This window comes from Danio rerio, chromosome 7, assembly GCF_052040795.2.
Source record: "Danio rerio strain M-AB ecotype USA chromosome 7, GRCz13ab, whole genome shotgun sequence".
Taxonomy (NCBI): Eukaryota; Metazoa; Chordata; class Actinopteri; order Cypriniformes; family Danionidae; genus Danio; species Danio rerio.
The window spans coordinates 52,038,397-52,064,788 of NC_141027.1; the positions used below are offsets into that span (position 1 = coordinate 52,038,397).

A 26,392-nucleotide genomic window follows, 5' to 3' on the forward strand; every position below is an offset into this window, starting at 1 on the left:
ATGTTATTTCAGATATTAAATATATTACAAATCAATTTATACATGTTATTTTATGCAGACACTTCAATGGGATATTTTCACCCTAACTTCAAAAGTTTTGTTGTTGTTTTAAGCATACACATATGCTGCACTATTTAATCTTGTTGTCTTTAGCCCATCAGTGCTTTTCCAATAATGCCCTGGCATCTGTGGCATTTCATCATCTATCCTCCTCTTGCCTTGTGACAACATTCAACATTTAAAAACTTTGTCGAAGGAAGAGAGAAAAAAATCACATCAAAAATATATTTTACACAGTATTGTTAATAATAAGTTTTAAAATTATGTCTGTTAAAAAAAAGAGTTGTTCTGAAATATCCCATCACAGCTATTACTTTTGCTTAAACTTCTTTATGACAAAAACTTGAGGAGAGCTTGAAGATGTAATTCATTTGAGCCCTGCAGTTTTAGATTCATGCGCATGGCATGCAGGTTTGAACATGCTCGAAGGGAGATAGAATTAGATCTCCAGATTATAGCTCAGGTGAGAACTTGTCTCACAATCACTGGAGTGCCAGTCCACGTCCACTCGCTTCTCTCCCACTATCCAAGCCTCACTGTAATTTCTGTTTTTCTTCTTAACATTACTCTGATATTACAAATGAAAGCTGATTCCCGGAGTGGGTTTGTTTATACAGCAGTCTAGATCTATTGACCATCAAAGCTGGATACAGAAGCCCTTTTCTTTTTTTTAGCGTGCTCTAGTGGTGAAAAGAAGGACAGCATGTTTCATGAGCACACCTGCTGTTGCATAAACTACTTTGTACTGATATGCAAATATTTAGAGGGAATCCCGTTCACAGCAAAATCTTGTGTCGTGCACCTGGACATGTTGACATTGTTGAGTTTTAAACAAGTGCAGAATAGGATGATACGTTTTCTAAATATTGTGCCTTTTCTGATGTTTTTACTGCTCGTGCGATACGGGAAATATCCCAATGTAGCTTTCTCTAGGGATTCTGTTTATCTGTTCAGTTAGCAACATGGACATCTAGGAGCTTGTAGTAGGGAGTCAGACAGTTCAACCAAGTAATGCTAATTCTGTCAGGATTTACTGACTCTCCACTTTTTCATCATAACCTGTTGGAGTTTCTTTCTTATGTGGACCACTGTAGCCTTTGACTTTTTTCCATAGTAAGTCAATGGCCACCTCCAACATACTTCGAAATATCTTATTTTGTGTTTAAGATTAGATGAATAGAGTAAAAAAAAGTTACCTAATAGTTATTATCGTATTTAGACTGTTTAATCAATGCATTAACAACTGCAAATACACTGGCCACTTTATTAGGTACACCTTATTATTACCAGGTTGTTCCCACTTTTTGCCTTCAGTACTATCTTAATCCTTCATGGCCTAGATTCAACAAGGTACTGGAAATACTCCTCAGAGATTTTGGTCCATATTGACATGATAGCATCACAGATTTGTCGGCTGCAAATCCATCATGCGAATCTCCTGATCCACCACACCCCAAAGGTGCTCTATTGGATTGATATCTGAAAAGGCAGGATGGATCCATGCTTTCATGTTGTTGACTTCACCTTTGACCCTACCTTTTGAATGTTGTGGCAGAAATCGAGGCTCATCAGACCAGGCAGCATTTTTCCAATCTTCTATTGTCCAGTTTTGATGAGCTTGTGCGAATTGTAGCCTCAGTTTCCTGTTTTTAGCTGACAAGAGTGGCACCCGGTGTGGTCTTCTGCTGCTGTAGCCCATTTGCTTGAAGGTTGGACGTGTTGTGTGTTCAGTGATGCTCTTCTGCATATCTCGATAGTAATGAGTTACTGTTGCCTTTCTATCAGCTGGAACCAGTCTGGCCATTCTCTTCTAACCTCTGGCATCAAAAGGGCATTTGCACCCACAGAACTGCTGTTCACTGGATATTTTCTCTTTTTCAGACCATTCTTTGTAAACCCTAGAGATGGTTGTGCATGAAAATCCCAGTAGATCAGCAGATTCTGAAATACTTAGACCATATTTGGAATACTTAAAAATACTTGGCACCAACAACCATGCAACCTTGCACTTTATTTGTTAAAGATATATACATTTTTACATTCTAAATCCAATGCCTAATTATTAAAGTAGCTATAATAATATTAAATATTTATAAGAATAAAATATTATTTGAAGAGGTCAGATGCAAAAATTAAGTGCCGTCTGAAATTTTCTTTTGGAATTTGCGTTTTTTTCAGCCTCCTATGTTTATATTCAGTTATTTCACTTTAAAGGTAATGAAACAACCTATTCTTTGCACTAGGTGTAAAATTACTGAAACTACACACAACCGCCTGAGAAAAATGCTTTTTTTAGATGAAAATTTCAGATGGCACATAGAGGTTTTGTGCTAGTTTGAAGTTCCGAGCTTATACACCAAGGCTAATACGCACGCACACTGGATTAACTATAGCAGAGGGCCGTTCCCAATGTAAGAATATATGCCAATATACAGGCACACCCAGTAGAAAATGTCTCAGACCGTAGCTGTGAGAGTTGTTTGTGGCTTTCAGTGCAATATAGATTAATTATTACAAATTATTAACATGATTATGTATGTATAAACGTAGATAATAACAAGCGTTCATTAAAATACCTAATATAAAGCTTAAATTTACATTAGACGTAATAACCATGAAACATGAATATTTTTTAGAATATATAAACATACAATCAAAATTCAATAATTGTTACAACTATAATTGTTATGCAGTTCAAAATATAAAATATGAATGAGTTTAAATGTAGAAGAAGCCTACTTAAGCAATGCACTGCTTTTGTTTTCTTTCAAATACAACAAAAAGCCTATTGTACAATGCACTGACATTATGTAGTTATGACATTTTAATGTGGAAAAATCCAACGTGGGTGTCTTAAGCAGCAAAAATACATATGCTGTTATGTTACTTATAAGCAGGCACGGATTGGCTAATCGGGAGGACCGAAGGAATTCCCGGTGGGCCGGTCCATTTTTTGGCCATGAGGGCCGGTGTCCCTAGCTCCAGAATCTGTTGTTTTCTGCAGTCACAATTTTTAAATTAATTTATTTATCTACTTGACCACAGTCTTCTTATTCATTATTTTACCGCAGCTCTGCTCTTTTTAGGGTTGTTAAACTTTTGAAGTTCTAAGACAGCTGTTTTCTCAAACAAAAAAAAAAAAAAGACGTGATAGTGTAATTAGAAACTGAATTGGAAATGACCTTATTTTAATATAGTCAGTCGTGAACTGAGGTGGGCCGGTCTGAGGCTTGAAACTCCAGGGCAGAAAAGGAGTCCCACTCCGGCCCTGCTTATAAGTGTGTAATCATGTGTTGCAAGTCATATCTCTCCGGCCCCTCATTTAGGATGCTTTTCATGAACTGCCCCATGACAAACTAATTGAATAGTCCTGATCTAAACTCTTCATGTGTTCTTTGTAAGAGTGTAGCTCATACTTGTCAACATTGGGATGTGAAAGGATGGGGAAAAAGGGATATGCCCTCCATAATACTAATATGTTCATTTGGAGCTGTTTTGTTGTAAATAAACAGTTAAATGGTCAGTAATGTTTTATTATTATTTACAAAAGAAAAAATAAATAGCAGTAAGTACATTAGCAAACAGTTCATTAAAATTAATAGCTATTAAAATAAAATAGAATCAAGCTATCAAATCTCATTATCCGTTTCTTCACTGTATAACTTACACATTCTGATTAAAGAGCAACAAATTAATCTTTTATTTATTTACATTTTTTTCCAGCATTCGATTGCTTTCCTAACTTTTTATGCTCATTAAGGACAAAATTAGTTGTGTTTGAAAAAAAAACACCAAGATCGACATGTTTAGATATTATTATTATTATTAATTATGTGTATATGTTTATTTAAACACGCACTTACAACCCAGAGTTTTCCTTGCTTCAAAACACGTATACAGAATTCTTTTTGGGAACCAGCTTCTATTTATGACTATGGAGTGCATCTGCTGACAGTCATGCACCGCTATATGACTGTTTTGAGGATTTCATATGAAGGGGCGAAAGCACCTGTAATGTAAAAGAAAGAGAATCCCGCCATTTTTATATTTATTTCAAAGCGTTTTCATACCTAAACAAAGCAAAAGCACAGAACAGACTCACATTTAAGAGCAAGGGGCGCCTCCTGGTGGTATGGGTTGCATATAAGGAGGCTCGGCTCTTTCAGGTTTATTGTCACCCTTCAGAGAAAGACCGAAAATATGGAAGAAATATGGGAAAATACCTTTACAGGATGATAGAGGGATAGAACTGTAAAATATGGGAGAATCTCGGGAAAAACGGGTGGGTTGACAGGTATGGTGTAGTTCCTTTAAGACGTTATTATGATCATACTTGCATTATACAGTATAATGAGTGGTATCGGTTGGTTTTAAAATGACAATAATATTGTTTATTGCAAGAAATTGTGGTGTGATAAATTGCACAACAAAAAATGTACAGTATATCATGACAGGCCTAATTGACATCCATAATAGGAAAAAAAAATACAATGGAAGTCCATGGCTAGAAAAAAAAAAAACTGAAGAAAGAAACACAAGAACAGGTTAAAGGTTGAGTAACCATTGGCAGAGTTGTAATTTTTGGATGAACTATTCCTTTAATACATTTTGAAATCAGCATTATTTGCCGACTTTGTCAAGTGTCTGAGCAATGGTTTTGACTCAAGAGCTTCCTCTGCTGTCTGAGATGATTAACACACACACACCATAAGTTTCTCTCTGTCAGTGTGTGAGAGATGTCTTGATCCTCCTTATCAGCAACACTTGTGTGTACTGTTTTGAATCTGGTCCTGCACAGAGGTGACACACAATACATCAGCCATGCTTCACTGACCTGATTCCCACATTCATGTCAGGAATCCTACACCCGATCTGATCCTCAAATATAATGATCAGTCATACTCTGCCATTTGCGTGCAGTGTTAAGATATGAGGTTTGCCTTTGATGAGATAACTTGCTTGTGCAGGACTGACCCACCGGTAGGGTTTTGTTGTTTCTGTCACACTTCAGTATGAGGACCAGTTTCCTTTCTAACTACCTGATTATGAACTATTAACTGTTTATTAGTAATTATAAAACACATATTAAATATGTTTTAATATATCAGTTTAGTTCACCCAAAACTGAATATTCTGTCATTATTTACCCAAACCTTCACTTGTCACAAACCTGTTTAAGTTTCTTTTCTATGTTGAACACTAAGGAAGATATCTTGAAAAAGGTTGGAAACCTGTAACCATTGACTTTCATTGGTTTTTCCCACTATGGATGTCAATGGTTTCAGGTTTCTTTTGTGTTCAACAGAAAAAGGAAAGTCATGAAGGTTTAGAACCACTTGAGGGTGAGTAAACAGGGAGTAACATTTCATTTTTGCGTGAACTATTCCTTTAATGCCTTATTTTGCATGAATATTTTTTACACCCCTCAACCTATATATCTGAATATAAGCACTAAAATTACAATGACTGTCAATAAGCAGTACATTTATTTAGTTTATAAAAGATGTATGATAAATAATAAATATGTTTTATTGTGTAATTACTGATATGCAGAACTTATTTGAGTTTTTAGTGATTTTATCATTATTATTTAATTAGTTTATGTTTTATTTTTATTATCTGTTAGACATTTTGATTGTAATCAAAATAATAAAACAACCACATTAATTGCTACTTATTATTATCTTTATTATTATTAGTTTAAAAATCGTATAAATGTTAAAAAGTTAAAAGCCGAGCATTTCTGTAGTACAAATACAAACTTGTCTTAACATTTTAAAATACTTTAATATAAAAAAACACTATTATTTAATAAATAAAAATAGCTGATATTTTAAAGATATGATTATGCATAAACAATAATAAATACTTCAGACAACATAATACTTACACACACCGGCCACCTTACTAGTACCTGGTTGGACCTTATTTTGCCTTCAGAACTGCCTTAATCCTACGTGGCATAGATTCAACAAAGTACTGGAAATATTCCTCAGAGATTTTGCTCATATTGACATGATAGTATCACGCAGTTGCTGCAGATTTGTCGGCTGCACATCCATGATGTGAATCTCCAGTTCCACCACATCTCAAAGGTGCTCTATTGGACTGAGATCTGGTGACTGTGGAGGCCATTTGAGAGCAGTGAACTTATTATCATGTTCAAGAAACCAGTCTGAGATGATTTGTGCTTTATGACATGGTGCATTATCTTGCTGGAAGTAGCCATCAGAAGATGGGTACACTGTGGTCATAAAGGGATGGTCATGGTCAGCAACAATACTCAGGTAGGCTGTGGCGTTGACATTGCTCAATTGGTCCAAAGGGTGCCAGCAAAATATCCCTCACACCATTACACCACCACCAGCCTGAACCGTTGATACAAGACAGGATGGATACATGCTTTCATGTTGTTGACACCAACATGTTGACATAAACCCTAATGATGTTTGTGCGTGAAAATCTCAGCAGTTTCTGAAATACTCAGACCAGCCCGTCTGGCACCAACAACAATGCTACGTTCAAAGTCACTTAAATCTCCTTTCTTCCCCATTATAATGCCCGGTGTGAACTGCAGCAGATCGTCTTGACCATGTCTAAATGCCCAAATGCATTGAGTTGCTACCATATGATTGGCTGATTAGAAATTTGCATTAACAAGCAGTTGGACAGGTGTACAACAACAAAAAAATGTGTGCACATACTATATTTGAATATTTGAACTGACCTTGCTCCAGGAAATTATTTATGACGCCTAACTTTTGATTTGGAGTGTACAGAAATAGCAAATAATTAATTAGGTACTAAAACATAGATTTCTGCCATTTAGACCCATTTGGCATTCCCTTTAAAGTCCTGGGATCACAAGGCCACAGTATGAACAACTATGTGTTTGCATTGATTGAGCAGCTATTGTGGTCATTTTCTGAGTTTAGTGTGAAGTTTAAACAGTGCACTGGTGCAATCAGATAATTTTCTTGTCTTACTTTAGTAAGCGTCTGACCCCCCTCACACGTCCCGCTCTCAAGCTACTGGGCCTCAGCTGGTTAATTGGTGGAGGTCGAAGGTCAGTCTTTTCTTAGCTCCACAGGAATACGAATAAAAGAATTCCAGGGCAGAAGCATCGCAGGACTTCAGAGGGAGGTGCTTTCTGCCTCATTAGATTTGAAAGAGTTGAAACCTAAAAACATGTTTAAGAGCTTTCTTGGGAATCTTTGTTTCTGTTTTCTCGTCTCATGGACCTTGAAGTCGTGAAAATCCAGCAGTGACTGTGGAAAAGGACTGTGGTAAAATCTGCAATTTCTACTGTTATTTGTGGAATGGTGCCTGCAGAGAAAAAACATTTCATGTGTTTTGGTCAAACAGCGTGAGAAGTCTGAGCAAAATGGATTTGTCACACTTCAGACACATTTGTGAATTAGTGAACACTAAAGGGATTCAAAATGGTCACAGCACCTGAATAAACACTTTGGCTTTTATGTTTAGTGTTAACGAGGATGTTTAAAATATGTGAGAGTAAGAAAAGTTCTCATAAACCATAAAAACAAGCAATTGTGTTTTGACAAAATGTCACCTAAGGATGCACTATATAGTATCCAAAAAGATTTTTATCCAGCACATTTCTAAATATAAGTTTTATGTATAACATAATAATTCATTAGGGAAATCATTGTATAACAGTGGCTTGTTCTGTAGACAATTGAAATAAAAATAGCTTGAAGGGGTTAATAATTTTGACCTTAAAATGTTTTTAAAAAATTAAAACTGCTTTTATTCTTGCCGAAATTAAACAAATAAGACTTTCTCTAGAAGAAAAAGTAGTACAGGAAATACAGTAAAAGTGACCTCTGTTAAACATCATTTGCATAATATTTAAAAAAAATAAAAATAAACTCACTGTAGGGCTCAGTTCACCCAAAACGTTCGAGGTTACAGAAGTAACCCTTCGTTCCCCGAGGAGGGGAACGGAAGTGCCATGAATGGGAGGATTCGGATCAGAAGCCGCTTATCTGGAGAGTATTGAACGGGCCAATGAATGAAATTAATTGGCAGCGTAAGCTTGCGCAGGTGTGCGACATCTGCAATCATCTCAGCATATAAGCACACCTGAAGCCAGCAGACGCCATCCTTTTAAGCTGAAGAGACTTTCAAACAGCTAAGGGACAGTCATCATGGCGACGGAATATGGCACTTCCGTTCCCCTCCTCGGGGAACGAAGGGTTACTTCTGTAACCTCGAACGTTCCCCTTCGGTTGGGGAACTTCAGTGCCATGAATGGGAGAATATGGAAAGCGCCATAATGACTGCACCTTACCAACACCCCCGATGAGGAGATAGTCAAGCAAGCGTGACGCACCCACATCATGGGGGGCGCGGTCCTCCAACGTGTCCCTGGCCCTAATTTATCCTACTTCAACAGAAGTTTTACGGATTTAGATATATTTTTTGGGAAGTCGTGAGCATCTAGATAATTCTAGGAAATACGACAGTACGTTGGGAAGCGTGCAATCCCGATAGGGAGGACGCTGCGGAGGCCATCCGTTACCCAAGGGGGGGATAGATGGCAGAATTTACCTATGGACTAGCCCTAAAAAGGGGGAGTACGCATAGCAAAGAGTGGTTAGCGGAGAGGGAAGACACGGGTCCGCCCAGGGGGGGACTTAACCGTGGCGGAATAAGCATATGGGATCGCCTAGTGGGGATCACGCATAGCAGGCACCTATACCCAAAACGCGGGCTGACCAGCGGGCAGACCTACAACGTAGTGGGCCAGCAAGTGACTCCTCCGCTGAGTCAGTGCTGGGGGCCACGGAGGAATCTGCAGGGCTCACCTGACGGGGAACTTTACTGACAGATAAAAAAGGCGCACGTACCTCCGTGTTAGGGAGAATGGCGCAGCAAGCGTGTTTCAACACCCTACCGAGTTGTCTCCTCAATCACCAAAGGGTTACCTAATACCCTTGAGGAAACCGGCTCCACTCGCAGATTGTAAAACCTTGCAAATGTGTTGGGTGTCGCCCAGCCCGCAGCTCTACAGATGTCTGTTAGAGAGGCGCCGCGTGCATGCGCCCAAGAGGATGCAACGCTCCGAGTGGAGTGTGCACGTACTCCCGGGGGACACGGCTGACCTCGACTCGAATAAGCGAGTGAAATGGCATCCACAATCCAGTGGGATAATCTTTGTTTCGATACGGCACTTCCCTGCTGCCGACCGCCATAACAGACAAAGAGCTGCTCAGATGATCTAAAATTCTGAGTACGGTCCACATAAATGCGCAGAGCGCGAACTGGACAAAGTAAAGAAAGGGCTGGGTCTGCCTCCTCCGGGGGCAGCGCTTGCAGGTTCACTACCTGATCTCTAAAGGGGGTGGTAGGAACCTTGGGCACATAACCGGGGCGGGGTCTCAGGATAACGTGAGAGTAATCCGGCCCGAATTCCAGGCACGAGTCACTGACCGAAAATGCCTCCAGGTCCCCGACCCTCTTGATGGAGGCCAACGCAACCAGCAGAGCTGTCTTCAGGGACAGAAATCTTAGAGATACTGATTCGAGTGGCTCAAAGGGATCGGATCGCAGACTCGTGAGAACGAGGGCGAGATCCCAAGAGGGCATGAGAGGGGGGCGAGATGGATTAATTCGCCTAGCACCCCTAAGGAACTGGATGACCAGGTTATGCTTTCCCACGGTGCCGCCAGCTACCGCGCTATGATAAGCGGAGATGGCGGCCACGTAAACCTTGAGAGTGGAGGGCGACAGCCTGCTGTCCAACTTCTCTTGAAGGAAAGAGAGCACAACACTAATCTGGCAATTTCGGGGGTCTTCTCTGCGAGAGACGCACCATTCAGTGAATAGACTCCACTTCAGGGCGTAGGCGCGCCTCGTGGAGGGGGCTCTAGCCTGAGTGATGGTATTAACCACCGCAGTCGGTAGGTTACCTAAGTCTTCCTCGCGTCTAGGGACCACACGTGGAGGTTCCAAAGATCGGGGCGAGGGTGCCAGATGGTGCCCTGTCCCTGAGAGAGTAGGTCCTCTCTCAAAGGGATCCGCCAGGGGAGGGCCGTCGCGAGGAGTGAGAGCTCTGATATCCAGGTCCGGTTGGGCCAAGGGGGCGCAACTAGCAGAACCTGTTCCTCGTCCTCCCTGACCTTGCACAGAAACTGCGCGAGCAGGCTCACTGGGGGAAACGCATACTTGCGCATGCCCCGAGGCCAGCTGTGGGCCAGTGCATCCGTGCCGAGAGAGCCCTCGGTCAGGGAAAAAAACAACTGGCAGTGAGCGTTCTCGGGGGAAGCAAACAGATCGATCTGGGCCTCCCCGAATCGCGCCCATATCAGCTGAACAGACTCGGGGTGGAGTCTCCATTCTCCAGGGCGTAACAGCTGTCGTGAGAGCGCATCGGCTGCACGATTGAGCGTGCCTGGGACGTGAATGGCGCGCAGCGATTTCAGCCGCGGGTGACTCCAGAGGAGCAGACGACGGGCGAGCTGAGACATGCGGCGAGAGCGCATACCCCCCATGCGGTTGATATACGCCGCCGCCGCCGTACTGTCCGTCCTGACCAGCACGTGTTGCCGCTCCAGCACCGGTAAAAAGCGGTGGAGAGCGAGGAACACTGCCAACAGCTCTAGGCGATTGATGTGCCAATGCAGCTGGGCACCCTTCCAGAGGCCCGCAGCCGCATGCCCGCGACACACGGCCCCCCAACCCGTGTTGGAAGCGTCTGTTGAAACAACAACATGGCTGGACGCCTGTCCTAGAGGCACACCGGCCTGTAGGAACGAGGGGTCGTTCCAAGGGCTGAGGGCGCGGCGACACAGCGCAGTAACCGAGACCCGGTGTGTGGCCGCGTGCCATGCGCGTCTGGGGACCCGATCGTGAAGCCAGTGCTGAAGTGGTCTCATATGGAGCAACCCGAGCGGCGTGACGGCGGCTGCGGATGCCATATGCCCCAGGAGCCTCTGAAAGAACTTCAGTGGGACCACTAGTTTGCTGTCGAGCTCCCTCAGACAGTTCAGCAACAGGCGAGCGCGTTCCTCGGAGAGGTGCGCTACCATGGTGATCGAGTCCAGCTCCATCCCGAGAAAAGAAATCCTCTGCACGGGGGCGAGTTTGCTCTTTTCTCGGTTGACCTGAAGCCCCAGTAGGCGGAGATGCCGAAGCACCTCGTCCCTGTGCATAATCAATTGCTCCCGCGAGTGGGCTAAAATCAGCCAGTCGTCGAGATAATTGAGTATGCGAATGCCCGCGAGCCGAAGGGGCGCTAGGGCACCCTCCGCGAGTTTGGTGAAGACCCGCGGAGACAGAGAGAGCCCGAAGGGGAGGACCTTGTACTGCCACGCTCGACCCTCGAACGCAACCGCAGAAATTGGCGGTGGCGTGGAAGAATGGAGACATGGAAATACGCGTCCTTCAGGTCTATGGCTGCAAACCAATCCCGAGGACGAACGCATTGGAGAATGCGCCTCTGCGTGAGCATTCTGAACGGCAGCTTGTGCAGACAGCGGTTCAAAACGCGCAGATCTAGGATTGGCCGTGACCCACCGCTCTTTTTGGGTACGATGAAGTATGGGCTGTAAAACCCACTCTCCATCTCGGCTGGAGGAACCGGCTCGATTGCACCCTTCGCCAGGAGGGCAGCAATCTCCTCTCGCAAGACAGGGGCGGACAGGGGGTTGACCCTGGAGAAATACACGCCCGTAAACTTGGGGGGCCGTTTCGCGAACTGAATCGCGTAACCGAGTCTGATTGTGCGTATGAGCCACCGCGAGGGGCTGGCCCGCGCTAACCAGGCAGGCAGAGCCCTCGCTAATGGAGTCATCGCTACAATCGCTGACGTACCAGCGGTGGGGCAGCGCGGAGTGGGTGTGCTGATCCGGGAAGCACGAGGGTCCCGCGGAAAAGCTGGAGGAGAGCGATTCGCTCTGGCTCCGCACCCTGACTCCGGAGAGGGGGCTGGAGGGCTGAGGGAAGGGAGACCGTCCCCCCAGCGCTCGTGAGCCACTGGCGAAGCACGTAGAGTCTGCGAGCCGGAAGGCAGCGCGTCCCGGACTGGCAGAACTCGTGCAGTCACATCCGGGGAAGGGAAAAAGTGCTCTTTTACTGATGTTTTGGTGGCACTGAAAAGTACCGTTGTTATCGGGGCCCCGCCCTCCAGCGGGGAAAGAGCAAGTTTCCTCTTCTCCGGATGGCCTGTCTCAGGGACGCTTCGCGGTCCGTTTACCGGACTTAACGGCGCCCTGGGCAGGAGGGGCTGCCTGTTTTCGAGGTGAACGCCGCGCCCGCTTGGCCGGAGGCGCAGGCGGGGGCGGGGCAGCACTCGTTGGCGGGCGCCCTCGGCGAGGAACAGCGGAGGTGGATGGCTCGGCGGGCGGAGCGGGCTTACGGCCACGCCGATAGATGACATTGCCCATCGCATCCGACTGCTCTTTCACCGCCTTGAATTCCTGGGTGAATTCACCGACGGTGTCGCCGAACAGGCCAGCCTGGGATATGGGCGAGTCAAGAAAGCGAACTTTGTCAACGTCGCGCATATCGGCCAGGTTTAGCCAGAGGTGGCGTTCCTGAACCACAAGTGTGGACATCGTCCTCCCCAGCGCACACGCGGCGGACTTAGTAGTCCGAAGAGCATAGTCGGTCGCGGTGCGCAGCTCATGTAATAAGCTTGGGTTGGACCCGCCCTCGTGCAGCTCGGCCAGCGCCTGCGCTTGATAGCGCTGGTAGGTGGCCATCGCGTGCAAAGCAGAAGCAGCCTGGCCCGCAGCCTTATAAGCTCTGGCTCCGAGGGAGGCAGACAACCTACAGGCTTTGGACGGGAGGCGGGGCAAACCCCGCCACGTAGAGGCGCCGCGCGGACAAAGATTGACCGCGATAGCGCGCTCCACTGACGGGATCGCCTCATACCCCCTGGCAGCTCCGCCGTCAAGGGCGGTGAGGGCGGAGGCACTCGCAGCACGGGCAGAGAAAGGTGCCCTCCAGGACTGCGTGAGCCTACTGTGCACTTCCGGGAAGAAGGGGACGAGAGGCTTCGAAGGCTTCGCCTTCTGGTCCTCTACGTAGCACCCATCTAGTCGGTCCGGCCGCGGAGCTGGGGGATAAACCATCTCCAACCCCACGGCCGAAGCAGCCCGGGAAAGCACGGCTAACATGTCCGCTTCAGGATCCGATTTGACAGCGCTCACCTGCCCGGAGGGGGCGAGCGGGTCCGGATCTTCGTCGGACAGTGAAAGCCCACCCTCCGATGCCGCGGAGGACATCTGATCTCCGGTGTCAGCGAGTGTGAGAGCTACCATCTGGTTAGACGGATCACTCTCACCACCCGAAGCTTGGATGGAGCGCCGTGAGGAGCGAGAGGTCCGCGAGCCCGTGGGCGGCGGATTAGCTCCCGCTGAAACCCTCAGATCTGCCCGAGCGCCCGCTGCTTTTTTAGAACAGGAGGCAACTGGGGTGGCTCGCTCTCTTGCGAAAGTTAGCCGCGATCTTAGCTGTGCAACGGTCATGGCATCGCAATGACGACATGAACCGCCCGCGAGCACCGCATTAACATGCTGGACCCCCAAACATGCAATGCAGTGATCGTGTCCATCATCCGGAGACAGGAAACCCCCGCATCCAGAAACGCACAGTCGGAGCGCCATCCTGAAAAGGACGTGCTGCACGACTGTGTTGCTCTTTTAGGAAAGTTGCAACTATACGCACCGCTCTGGAGGACCGGACCCAAAGAACCGCAGGCAAGGGAGTAACCCAGCTCGACCGTCTGCCACCGCGAAGACCCACTCTGGACCGGGAGACACACTCGTTCGCTCTGAAGTGCTGATCAGCAAGAGGAACCCTCATCGACTCACTCAGAAAGGATCTGAAGCGAAAAGGATGGCGTCTGCTGGCTTCAGGTGTGCTTATATGCTGAGATGATTGCAGATGTCGCACACCTGCGCAAGCTTACGCTGCCAATTAATTTCATTCATTGGCCCGTTCAATACTCTCCAGATAAGCGGCTTCTGATCCGAATCCTCCCATTCATGGCACTGAAGTTCCCCAACCGAAGGGGAACTAAAGATTCTGTCATTATTTACTCAACCTCACTTGTTTGAGATTCTTTCTTCTGTTGTGAAAGAAAACAGGGATTGACTTCTATAGTTATTTGTGTTCCTACTATGGATGTCACGATCATTACAATGAACACATATTGTGAAGATCATAAACTATTTTTTTTTTTTTTTTTTTGGTGAAAGCAAATTGTGCATTCATTGCATTTACAAAAAAGAAATTGTTTGTAACCCAACATTTTATGAAATTATGGAACTTCTGGCATCCCGTCTGCTCCTTTTGCAGAGACGAGAATCTTAAAACGAGAGCATATTATACTCCCATTGTGATCTTATTTGTCAATGGCCATAATTTGCATACCTATTGAACCTTTGATATCTCGAATCTCAGCTGTACATTTAAATCTCCATTTTACCCTGAAAGAGCAAAACAGTCATATAAATATATTGGTTATATTCATTTTATATTTTAAATTGTATTTATATTTTAAATTGTATATATCTTAAATGTATAGTTGGTGGTTCATTCCCCTGTGGCAAACCCAGATTAATAGATTAATAAAGGGACTAAGCCGAAAAAAAGAAAAATAATTATTGAATATACAGAAGGTAACAATTATACAGAACAATATACAGAAGGTAATCATGTTTGTGTAAATCCACATAAACATGATGTGTGGAATGTCCAGACCAGAGGTGCTCAAAAACCAAATAGCCGTGGACCGAAGATAAATATAGCAAACTATTTTAAATAATAATATTTTAAAAAAATAAATAAATCAATGAATTGTATAACTAATGCAGTATAATTTTTTAATAACTATAAATTAAAAACACTAGTCAAGCATAATCTGCCTTTTCTTTGATTTGCTCTCCAAAGCCTCTGCATTGTCCTCTATTCTCCAGGTGACAGTATCATTTTAAACTTAATATTAAAAAATTTTCATTTCAGTTAACTTTTTCTTCCTCTCAAACAATCTCTACCCCCCCATCATTCTCCCTTTCTTCTCAGATGGGATGGTGGGCCGAATTAAAGGTTACCAAGGGCCAACTTTGGGCCATGGGCCCTAGTTTGGGCATTTCTGGTCTAGACCGACAGACAAACTCACTAATAAAACTTTACACACATTACTCGTGGTCTGCTGCCGCTCTATTCTGTCTGCTCCCAGCATTCACTTGTCCTCAGGCCATTTTTCACTCGGGGTCAGTTAATCCACTGAGCATAGACTGGGATTTGCATTTTGCCCTTCAGGATGAATTGTTGCACTGCTTAATATCCTCCAGCGGGCGGCCCTGTTCCTCTCTTCACAAATCTACACACGCTGGCTGAGCTTTATGCCCACGTTCACTATGAATAAACTCTGCACTCTAGAAGCTACACAATGCTAAAACAGTTACTAAAAATGCTTCAAGAGTTAATAATATTGTAGGAATTTAATACTGTATATGATAATGTACCATTCGAAAGTAGGAGGTAAGAATATGAAATAAATAAATACATAAAATTGTATTAAATATATATAATTTATTGAAAATGTATTCAATTGATTAAAGACACTAATATATATATATATATATATATATATATATATATATATATATATATATATATATATATATATATATATATATATATATATATATATATATATATATATATATATATATATATTTAAAGTATTAAATGTAATAATAAATTTATCCGGTCATTCATTTTCTCTTCGGCTTAGTCCCTTTATTAATCAGAGGTCGCCACAGCGGAATGAACCACCAACTTATCCAGCTTATGTTTTTTGCAGCAGACTTTACATTAGAGTTATATTTTAATAAAAACCTTTATTTAAAGGTGCATGTAAGTTTGACACCCAGTGGTTGAACTAGGTATTGCACATCTGGTTCAAAACACATGCAAGCACAGGTTGCCAGATTGACCACACTTACTGAACTGTACCTGACGGTTGAGCCTAAAGGCAGATTTAAACTGTCTAAACAAAACCAAGGTGATAGAAAGAATATTTTCCATATTTAAAGAAGTTTTTTTCTAACCAACATCTCAAATTGATATATTAGAAATGAGTTTTATTTCTTGAAGCTGAACAACAGAACACAGACAATGATCACCTCTGATACACCTTGTGTGCTTTATTCAGTGTTAAATGCTAATAATGTGAGTTTGAATGCTATTTGACATAATATTTATTGTCATAATACTGAAAGCAGCAGCAGATAGTTCACCTCAGATCTTGAAAATAAAATAAACAGCTTGAAATTTAACTTTAGATCTGTGACTTAATACCAACACATATCAGTGATTCAGCCTCTGCATTTAATAATGTTAAAGAGGTTTAATTTGTATTAATTAGCTTATAGAGTGCAGTGAGTGCACTATTCTGTGCTTCTGAATGGCTGTATTAAAATTTTTGTTGTGTTTTGTCTGGGTCGAACAGCTAAATTGCTTATCAGTGCAAATCTTAATGTTTACGTTCATAAAATTTATATTATTTGCGAATAAATTAACTCATGTGGAACTCTGAATCTGTGTTTCATTTTGGAGTCTGCTACTGTCCATGGAGGTCGCATTTCAGTTACAGATGCACACTTTGAGCCTTCCTGACTGAATGAATCAAATACGCTGTTTTCCACCAAACATTGTTTTTCAGATAAACATGAATGTTCACTTGTCATGTTTCTGAAATATTTGCAAATATATTATGTTATTTTTATGCTTTAGTAGAGTCAAACCCTTTGAACCCAAAAGGCCAAAATCTCAAAATTGAGTATTTGACTTTAGTCTCTTGACTCAAAGAGATAGGTAAAAATCTACATTTACTCAGTATTTACTCACCCGCAAGTGTTACAAACCTTTATGGGTTTCTTCACTTGAACACAAAAGAAGATATTTTGAAGAATGCGGTAGCTATTACCTGGCATACTAAAAAAACTATGGATGTCAATAGTTACCGGTTTCCAGCTTTCTTCAAAATATCTTCTTTTTGTGTTCAACTGAAGAAATAAATTCAAACAGGTATTGAACAACTAAAATTTGACTGAATAGTGGAAGAAATTTAAGTTTTAGTGAACTATCCCTTTAAGGGAATTTAAATAAAGCATTTGTTCCTGTTACTGACACCTGTGGGTCAGAATAATGCATTGTGATGTCAGTTGTTTTAAAACTTGTATTATGTTTTATGCACTGAAAGATTAACAGAATCTATGTCAAACATTGCTGACTTGATCAAAATCATGAGCCAAGGAACTCAAAACATCCCGTCGACTTGCTTGTTTTGAGCCTAAGAGCCATGTATAGTACTGGCAGACCTGATGTTCACTTTATTTGTTCAATCAAGCATATACATGCACACATTTATATGATTTTCCTATAGCTTACTATACGCGTATAGAGCCCTTTTATATATCTATCATGTTGAAGAGTCCTCTTCTACAAGTCTTACAGAAGCTCAAAACCAGAAAAAAAGGGACAGATAGATGAAGTTTTAAAAGCTAAAACCAGGGATGTTCTTTGTAATAATATCATAGGCTGTAAAATAAAACATTATTTTCATCTGAAAATCTAATGAGTTGCCTGGAAAATACAGGAGCCTGTGTCTGTTTTAGATTGAACGCTGCTGTATTTACAGTAAGATGTACAGTTTTTGTTTGGTGTTATTTAATCAAAAACAAAACCTTTAATATTGTGAAATCTTAGAACTTCAAGACGTGTTTTCTGATTTATGTGTATTTAAATGTCTTGGTGTTTCTAAACTTTCTTCTGTAAAACATAACACAATTTTCTGAAGAATGTTGGGGTGAAAAGCAACCATTGACATTCATAGAAGGAGCAAAAATATATATACTGTGGTAGTAAATGGCTGTAAATGGCAACATTTTCAATATAACTACAGTGCTCAGCATACAGCTTATCATTATAATCAATTATCCTGGCAATTCTCCTGATGTGCTTCAGCTGCCATATTTCTTTTTCAGTGACTCTCTATCCATGATTTTTAAAGGCTAATATTCTGTTATAATTCTGTTTGGGTGACTTTGCTGTAAGTGGGTGTAGGAGAAAATAAATAGCACCATCTAGTGATAACATCAGAAGACCATTTTAATGTGGTCATGTTATTGGCCCATGAACATTTTCCTGCTTGTTATCAAACTATTGTTTGTAACAGTAACAATGGGACAATTCAATCATAACTTAATGTTAAAACAGCTGTCATAACCTTATTAATCAATATGTAACTCTTTGTAGATTCTCAGTAGCTATAGAAATAAAAAAAATCTAAAACACATTGGGTAAAACCGTTGTTTTAGTTTACATTGCTCAAAATGATCTGTTGACAGGATTTTGCAATCATTTTGTACTTTAATTAATTTCTATTCGATTGTTTATGTGTTTACGTAACGTTAGCTTTTACGTTAATGTGCATGTATTTTATTCCCTCGTTTAAACAACTCAAGCACACAGTATTTTTATTTTTTTATAAATATTTTAAACCAGGGGTGTCCAATCCGGTGTCCTGCATAGTTTAGCTCAAACTTCCTTCAACACACCTGCCTGGAAGTTTCAAGTATACCTAGAAAGAGCTTGATTAGCCACTTCAAGTGTATAATTGGGGTTGGAACTAAAATATGCAGGACAGGCCTCAAGGATCGAGCTTAGAACATCTGTTTTAAACTTGGTAGTGAAGACTCTTATCTGTCGAAAGCATATCTGTATTGTATGCGGTATCCTGCACACGCCACTAGGTGTCAGTGTGTCATGTAAACGTGTAACTACTGCATTTAAAGCAATTTAGTTATTGTTCTTTTATTTAAACACTTTCATTCACATTTTTTTCGGTCAAATGCTTTACATTTTGAATAATCTAGTTGTATGATATTGTGGTTCACTTAAAAAAAAAACTTTTAAGAAAGTAAAAACAAGACATTTCGTAGTGAAACTAATTAATTGATAGTAATCACAACAACACTTCACAATTGATTGCATTAAGAATTACAAACTATTTTCTAACATGTTATGCCACAGTGTGCAAATAAACCATTGTTTAATTAAAATAGTGCTTATTTACATTGGTTTTTTTACTGAATGAGGTGAAGTTCAAATGTGTTTCTTATTTTTTTATTTTATTTTATTTGGCATAATGTTTTTTTTTTTTGAAAAAAGTATTAGTATTAGTATTGAGTATTAATATTTTGCCTGTTTTTACAAAAAAAATTAGCAATTCAGAAAATACTGTAAATAACTAGAGGGAAATACTTCTAGCTTTTATTAAATAAGTAATGTAATGTTACAGTATGTTTGGTGTGTTTTGCTGAAGCAGAGATGTATAGCTCATTGCAGAAGAGGGGAAACATTGTAATTAATAAAGTTAAAGTTAATAAACTGTAAGAAAAGTTTTTTTATTCATTCATTCATTTATTCTTTCTTTCTTTCTTTCATTCATTTATTTTTCCTTCAGCTTAGTCTCTGATTTATCAGGCGTCATGTTTTCTTTTTTTTGACTGGAAAATCCCAAAATTTACAGGTGAATGGGAAAAAAAAGTTTTTGTCTGCAGTGTCTCATCATAATCCAATCTTTTCACCATTATTGTAAATTTCCAAACTCTGTTGTTTGTGTTTATTAATAAATTTATTTTGTGTTTGTTTTTTAGGCATGTCATGGTTGTGGGACTGGATCAAAATGTGACTGCAGTTCAGTGAAAGGAGTGAAGGTGAGTGTTTTTTCTTTTCTTTTTCACAAAAAAAACATTTAATCTCATTCAACTATGTTCCAGGCCACAGGATCTCCTACGCAGTGCTCATGGATGCCTACATTTGGGTAGTTCTGTTAAAGGTGTAGTTGAATTTAATAAATATGAACACTGTTCATCATCATAGCATGAGGGCAAATCTAGTGCTAGTCACATGTCACCCGTGTGAAAAAAAAAAAAAATTACTCAACTTAAAATGCTAAGGCAATAAACTTCAGCAAATTTTTGAGTTGACTCGACTTCCAACCCGATTTCTGCACTTGACTTGATTTAAGTTGAGTAAACTCAAAAATGTCCTGAAGTTTCTTGCCTTAAATTTTTAAGTTGAGTCTTTTTTTACAGTGTAGAGGAGTTTGACAAAATATAATATTAAAATTAATTTAAATGTATCCTTCTGTTGAAACATTAACATTGATTTGTCATGGCCTACAACCCCAAAAAATAGCTTAGTTAAATATACTCAAATAACTATAAAAAATAAAAAGTGATTAGTTACTTAAAGCGAGTAAACCAACTGCCTTAAAAGAAACAAGTTGACTTTAAAAAAATAATGAAAGAAAACTCACTTGTACTCACTTCTTTAAAGTCAACTAATCCTTTTGTGTCAGTCTATTTTAGCACGTCTGTTTTCAAATAATTACTGCAATTATTACAATATTACATATTTGATGCTTTATTAAGTCTATAAAATCTACAATTACAGGTATAGCCTGTATTGAATTTAGAAGACACACTGGAGTCTGGAAGAGCAGATTTATTTTAGTTACTGTATGTCATTTTGCTAGACACAGAAAAGCTGGAAAAAACAAGTATAATAAATGTGTATTGTAAAAAGTGATGTTTATTCATTCATTCATTTTCTTGTCGGCTTAGTCCGTTTATTAATCCGGGGTCGCCAGAGCGGAATGAACCGCCAACTTATCCAGCAAGTTTTTACTCAGCGGATGCCCTTCCAGCCACAACCCATCTCTGGGAAACATCCACACACACACATTCACACACACACACACTCATACGAACACTACGGACAATTTAGCCTACCCAATTCACCTGTACTGCATGTCTTTGGACTGTGGGAGAAACCGGAGCACCCGGAGGAAACCCACGCAAACGCGGAGAGAACACCCGAACTCCGCCCAGAAATGCCAACTGAGCCAAGGCTTGAACCAGCGACCCAGCGACCTTCTTGCTGTGAGGCGACAGCACTACCTACTGCACCGCTGCTTCGCCCTTGTGATGTTTACTTTTATTTAAAAAAAAGTTAATACAATTTGCATAATTATACAAATTAAGTCAACTTAACAGTTCCAAGTTACAATAGGTTTACTTACATTATTTTTGTAAAGTCAACTTGTTTCTTTTAAGGCAATTGGTTTACTCCCTTTAAGTAACTAACCACTTTTTACAGTGTACTGACTTGCCAGTGTCAAATAAAAAGTGTAAAAATAATTATAATAATTACTCTAATTGATATATTGCACATTTTACGTAAGATTAGATTGTCTTAACCTAATTGCAATAAACTGGACCAATTTTTTAAACGCAGGGGTTTCAAGCTCTGGTGGGCTGCATCTCTGCACAGTTTAGTTACAAAACTAATTAAACACACCTGATCTGACTAATTAAGTCCTTCAGGCTGGTTTGAAACCTACATGCAAGTGTTGAAGCAGGGCTGGAACTAAACTGTGTAGGGCTGCGGCCTTCCAGGAACTGAGTTTGACACCCCTGCTTTAAAGTGTCACTATATATTTACTTATTTTAATTTTATTATAAACATACTGATAGGTAACAGGTGGTTGTTTATCATATATAATAACATTGCTTAATGAGTATTATGAAAATAGTGTTTAGATCAAAATGACATCAAATTGACATCTAACATTAGTGTCAGAAAAAGCATCTAAAATCGATTGCAGGACAAATGGAGGTTGAGGACATGATGCCAATTTGAGGATGTTTTGACATTAGGCTGACTTTTAGTATGGCAAGTTACTGTTCATTCATGCATCAGTTCATTTGTGTAAGGCTGATTCTATTCCTCTTCCTCTTCTTCTTTTTTAACCTGCTACCAGATGTGCTAAACTGGGTAATATATCTTTGTGTGCTTATACCTGTATTTGTGGGACTTTGAAACGTTTTCTGGGATTCCAGTCAGATTCACTTGAAGTCACGTTAAATTGATAGTACCTCATATTCCACTTTGTGTATTGCTATTTTAAAAAAGTTCAACAGATTGCAGATCAGCCATGGTTTATAGAAACTTGTAAAAACTAGTGTCACTGCAGTGGTAGTTGGATAAAATGTTGAGTTTTTAAAAAATAAAAGTAAAAAATACATAGTTTACACACCCTCAGACCACTGAAAATGTAGGTGACTTGTTTTTGTATTCACTATAGAACAATTAGAGATAGTTCACTTCAAAATGTAAATGTACTCACTATTTACTCACCCTCAAGTGGTCCCAAACCTTTATGAGTTTCTTTAATAAATTTAACTCAAAAGAAGATATTTTGAAAAAAGTTGCAAACCTGTAACCATTGACTTCCACTGTATTTGTTTTTTCCGACCATGGAAGTCAATTGTTACATGTTTTCAGCTTTCTTCAAAATATCTTCTTTGGAGTTCAACAGAAGAAAGAAACTCATAAAGGTTTGGAACCACTTGAGGGAGATTAAATAGTAAGTAAATGATCATGTTTGTGTAAATGTCTCTTTAAAGAAAATGTCTAGGTTCAGTAATTTCACTTTTATAGCAAAGAATAGGTTCTTGCCGTTGCCTAAAACATGAAATAACCAAATAGAAACATACAAGGCTCAGAAAAAATGCTCATTATAGAAGCAAATTACAGATGGTTTATTTACAGTATACTTTTAATATATATGCTGAACTAGTGTTTTTTTAGTGAACTTAAAAATAAAGACAAACAAGTCCAAATCAATTCCAGTGCTCCTGATGATGTACTCATATCTAATGAAGAGGTAAATATTAATCACAATATTATTAGTATTAATCCACAGCATCGGCAAACAGTTTTTGGTATGCACACAAGTGCAGTGAGCTGAAGTTTCCGGTCACTTGATGATATGTGGTTCATTTATCATTTATCAGAGTCATGCCTGTGAGTGTAATGTACAGCGGTCAATGTTTGAATTTAAATTGTCATAAGACAATTTAAAATGGGTGTTCACTAGGTGTGTAACGGATCATGGTTGACAACCCACGGTACGGAACGCACGTGACCTGTGGATTAATAACTTTTTTTTGGATTAATAACTTGTAGGTTGATCCAACATTTGATGCTTGTGAATGCTGTAGCAATTACAATGTGTAACCAATGGGTGGCGACAAAAACCATCAAAATTATGACACTGCATAAGTTTTCAAAAATGTGTGAACTGTTAAATCATTAATTGAAAATAAATATAAAGTATTGTACAAGATGTTATATTTCTGCGTTTAGCATTATCAGCAACAGTTGCAAAGATCATTTTTCGTAATGAATATTTTCCTTTTTTTTAGCTGCTTCTTTCTTGATTTTTATTTTCATTAAAATGACAGCTTCTAAGTTCTGTTTCTTAAACCAAGGGTTTTTGCAGTATTTTTTTTGTATAAATGGAAAGCAATAGACATTTGTCTCCTCCCTTTTTTGCTGATCTAAAAAATAGTCCAATCTGTGTCTCAAAAAAACGTATCTTTTTGTGTCTAACCCAATCTTTTTGTGTCTCAAAAGATTCGTAACACCACTAGTGTTCACTCATTTTAGGACAGTTTTGATGAAATGTTGATCATCCACTTCAAATGGTGACTACTGTATAGCAGTTATCGCATTTTGGACAATCACAGCTAAGATCAATTTTTGTCAAAAACAAGCATCCTCAATTGTCACCTCACATTGCTTGTGCTGAGCTCTGTTTGCCCAAGTTGTGGAATAATTCTTATATTATTGTACAGGCAGTGTTTGCTTCATAAGAAATTAATGTATTGTCAGGATCCACTGGCATTGATTTGGACATTTTTTGTATGTGTTTATTTTTTAACTAAAAACAGGTGACTTTACAAAATGTTTTAATTACAGTAAATATGACTATTATATATATATAAAACCATATAAATGATTAAATTATTATACAATATACAAACATAATGTATACTGTAGTTTTATTGCAAGTGTTACACTTGTTAAATCTTTCTTTAATGAATAATTTAATCTATATTAAGAATTTTTAATGTTAAAATCAAAACCATGTTGGATAAGTGCATTAATACTCCTTTTAAGCAGATAAATACATATAGAATTGTGTATCGTTCTTTCTAATATAGTACTTTTGAAATCAATGAATAATCACAAATTGTGTTTACATGCATAATGATTATTAATAATAAACAAATGTTTTATTTTTCCATTTTATTTATTCAGCATGTTATTTATAGATTTGTTGTTGTTGTTGTTGTTGTTGTTGTTGTTGTTAAAACAATTGGTTCCGTAGGTAACAACAGAAAGCACTTTATATCTCTCTTTTCATTTTCTTTCTTATATTATTATCTGTTAAATTTCTCTGTGGCATGTTTTCAGTGTGAAGTGACGATATGCATACTGTTCGTACTTAATGACAATGGGCTTTTCTGAGTCTCTACTGTTAGTGTTGATGTAAATATTTTGCGATCTGTGTTTGACAGGGAGATCGAGGACTTCCGGGTTTAAAGGGTCAGCCGGGTGTTCCAGGTTTCCCAGGACCAGAGGGACCAATGGGACCTCGTGGAGAGAAAGTCAGTGATCAAAACATCACATATTTTGTCCTTCACATACAGTTGAAGTCAGAATTATTAGCCCCCCTGAATTATTACCCCCATGTTTATTTTTCCCCAATTTCTGTTTAAAGGAGAGAAGATTTTTTCAACACAATTCTAAACATAATAGTTTTAATATCTCATTTCTAATAACTGATTTGTTTTATCTTTGCCATAATGACAGTAAATAATATTTGACTAGATATTTTTAAAGACATTTCTATACTGCATAAAGTGACATGTAAAGGCTTAATTAGGTTAACTAGGTTAACTAGGCAGGTTAGAGTAATTAGGCAAGTCATTGTGTAACAATGGTTTGTTCTGTTGACTTTCAAAAAAATTAACTAAAAGGGGCTAATAATTTAAAAAAATTCAAACTGCTTTTATTCTTGCAGAAATAAGACAAATAAGACTTTCTCCAGAAGAAAAAAATATTATCAGACATACTGTGAAAATTTCCTTGCTCTGTTAAACATCATTTGAGAAATATTTTAAAAAGAAAAAAATCAAAGGGGGCTAATAATTCTGACTTCAACTGTAATTACTAGTGATCTGGAATCTGTTATTGATCAACCATTGCTTATGTTAAAACTGAACTTTCTTTCTTTAACAGGGTGATGACGGACCTCAAGGGTCGATAGGCCCCAAAGGAATAAGAGTAAGAGACTCTAAGTTACAGCTTCTGGTTCACAAGGATTTCAGATATCAAAAAATTGCTGACTCTTTTGTGTTTTTGCAGGGACCTCCAGGATTACCTGGATTTTCAGGAACACCAGGAATCCCAGTAAGTGAATAAATAAATCAAATCATTGTGCCTTTATGAACTAATTAGTACAATCAGAAATTTAGATAGTCGATGATTAATTTAAAATTGGTTAGTTTGATGTAGTGTAATGTGCTGAACCTCCATTGGAGATGTTTCTTAATGAATGTCAAGTCACTTTCTTCAGATATTAAATGCTATTTATATTAAACTATTTAAACAAAGTCATTCATTCGACATAAAATTTTAATACATGTACAGTATTTTCATTTGGGAAAATAGATTGTACAGCAGGAAACTCCACAGATGGATTTTAGGGTTAAATCAGCTTATATTTTGATAGGCGCACTATATTTATTTATTTATTTATTTGTTTGTTTATTTATTTAGCTTCAGCCTTCGTCTTATGCATATTCACTTAACAGCACAGTAAAAACTGTAAAAGTATCTTTAGGATTTTCTTTCATTAGTTCAGTATATTTCATTCATAATTTATTTCTGTGGTGTAACAGCTGGATTTTGCTCCAATCATCAGTGTCACTTGATCATTCAGAAGCCATATCATATCAATATGCGGATATCATGCCTAAGCAACTTTAAATATTACAGAATTTCTGAATTCAACAATAAACAGAAAGTTAAAAAGGACAAAACTCATGTGAAATTAAAAAAATGTAATCTTTATTACATATGATCCTTGCTGAATAAACTTTTTAATTAATTTATATTATAAATATATATAGACAGTAGTGTTTTAAATGTCGTCTGTAAACGGCAGTAGTTATAAGCATTAGGTCTGCATGAAACTAGAAACATATGCAGTGTTGTTGAGTATTGTAAATATTGATATTTTTGCAATGTTATCTTTTCATAGTAAAATACAATTTTTATTGGCTTTTTTAAATCATCTGTGTAATGATGACACTAAAATAAACAGTTAAGAAATAAAATTATTATGATCTGATGAAAATCTGCTTAAAAT

The 26,392-nt window shown here is 39.3% G+C and overlaps 1 protein-coding gene across 3 annotated transcripts in view; it reads left to right on the forward strand.

The window, feature by feature from the left end:
- Positions 1-26,392, forward strand: part of col4a5 (collagen, type IV, alpha 5 (Alport syndrome)) — a 97,806-nt gene that overhangs the window by 22,579 nt on the left and 48,835 nt on the right. For all 3 annotated transcript variants that reach the window (XM_087258825.1, XM_087258826.1, NM_001123230.1), the window contains 4 exon segments: positions 19,761-19,820; positions 24,537-24,626; positions 25,261-25,305; positions 25,387-25,431. In XM_087258825.1, the coding sequence (XP_087114951.1) occupies positions 19,761-19,820; positions 24,537-24,626; positions 25,261-25,305; positions 25,387-25,431 (240 nt within the window).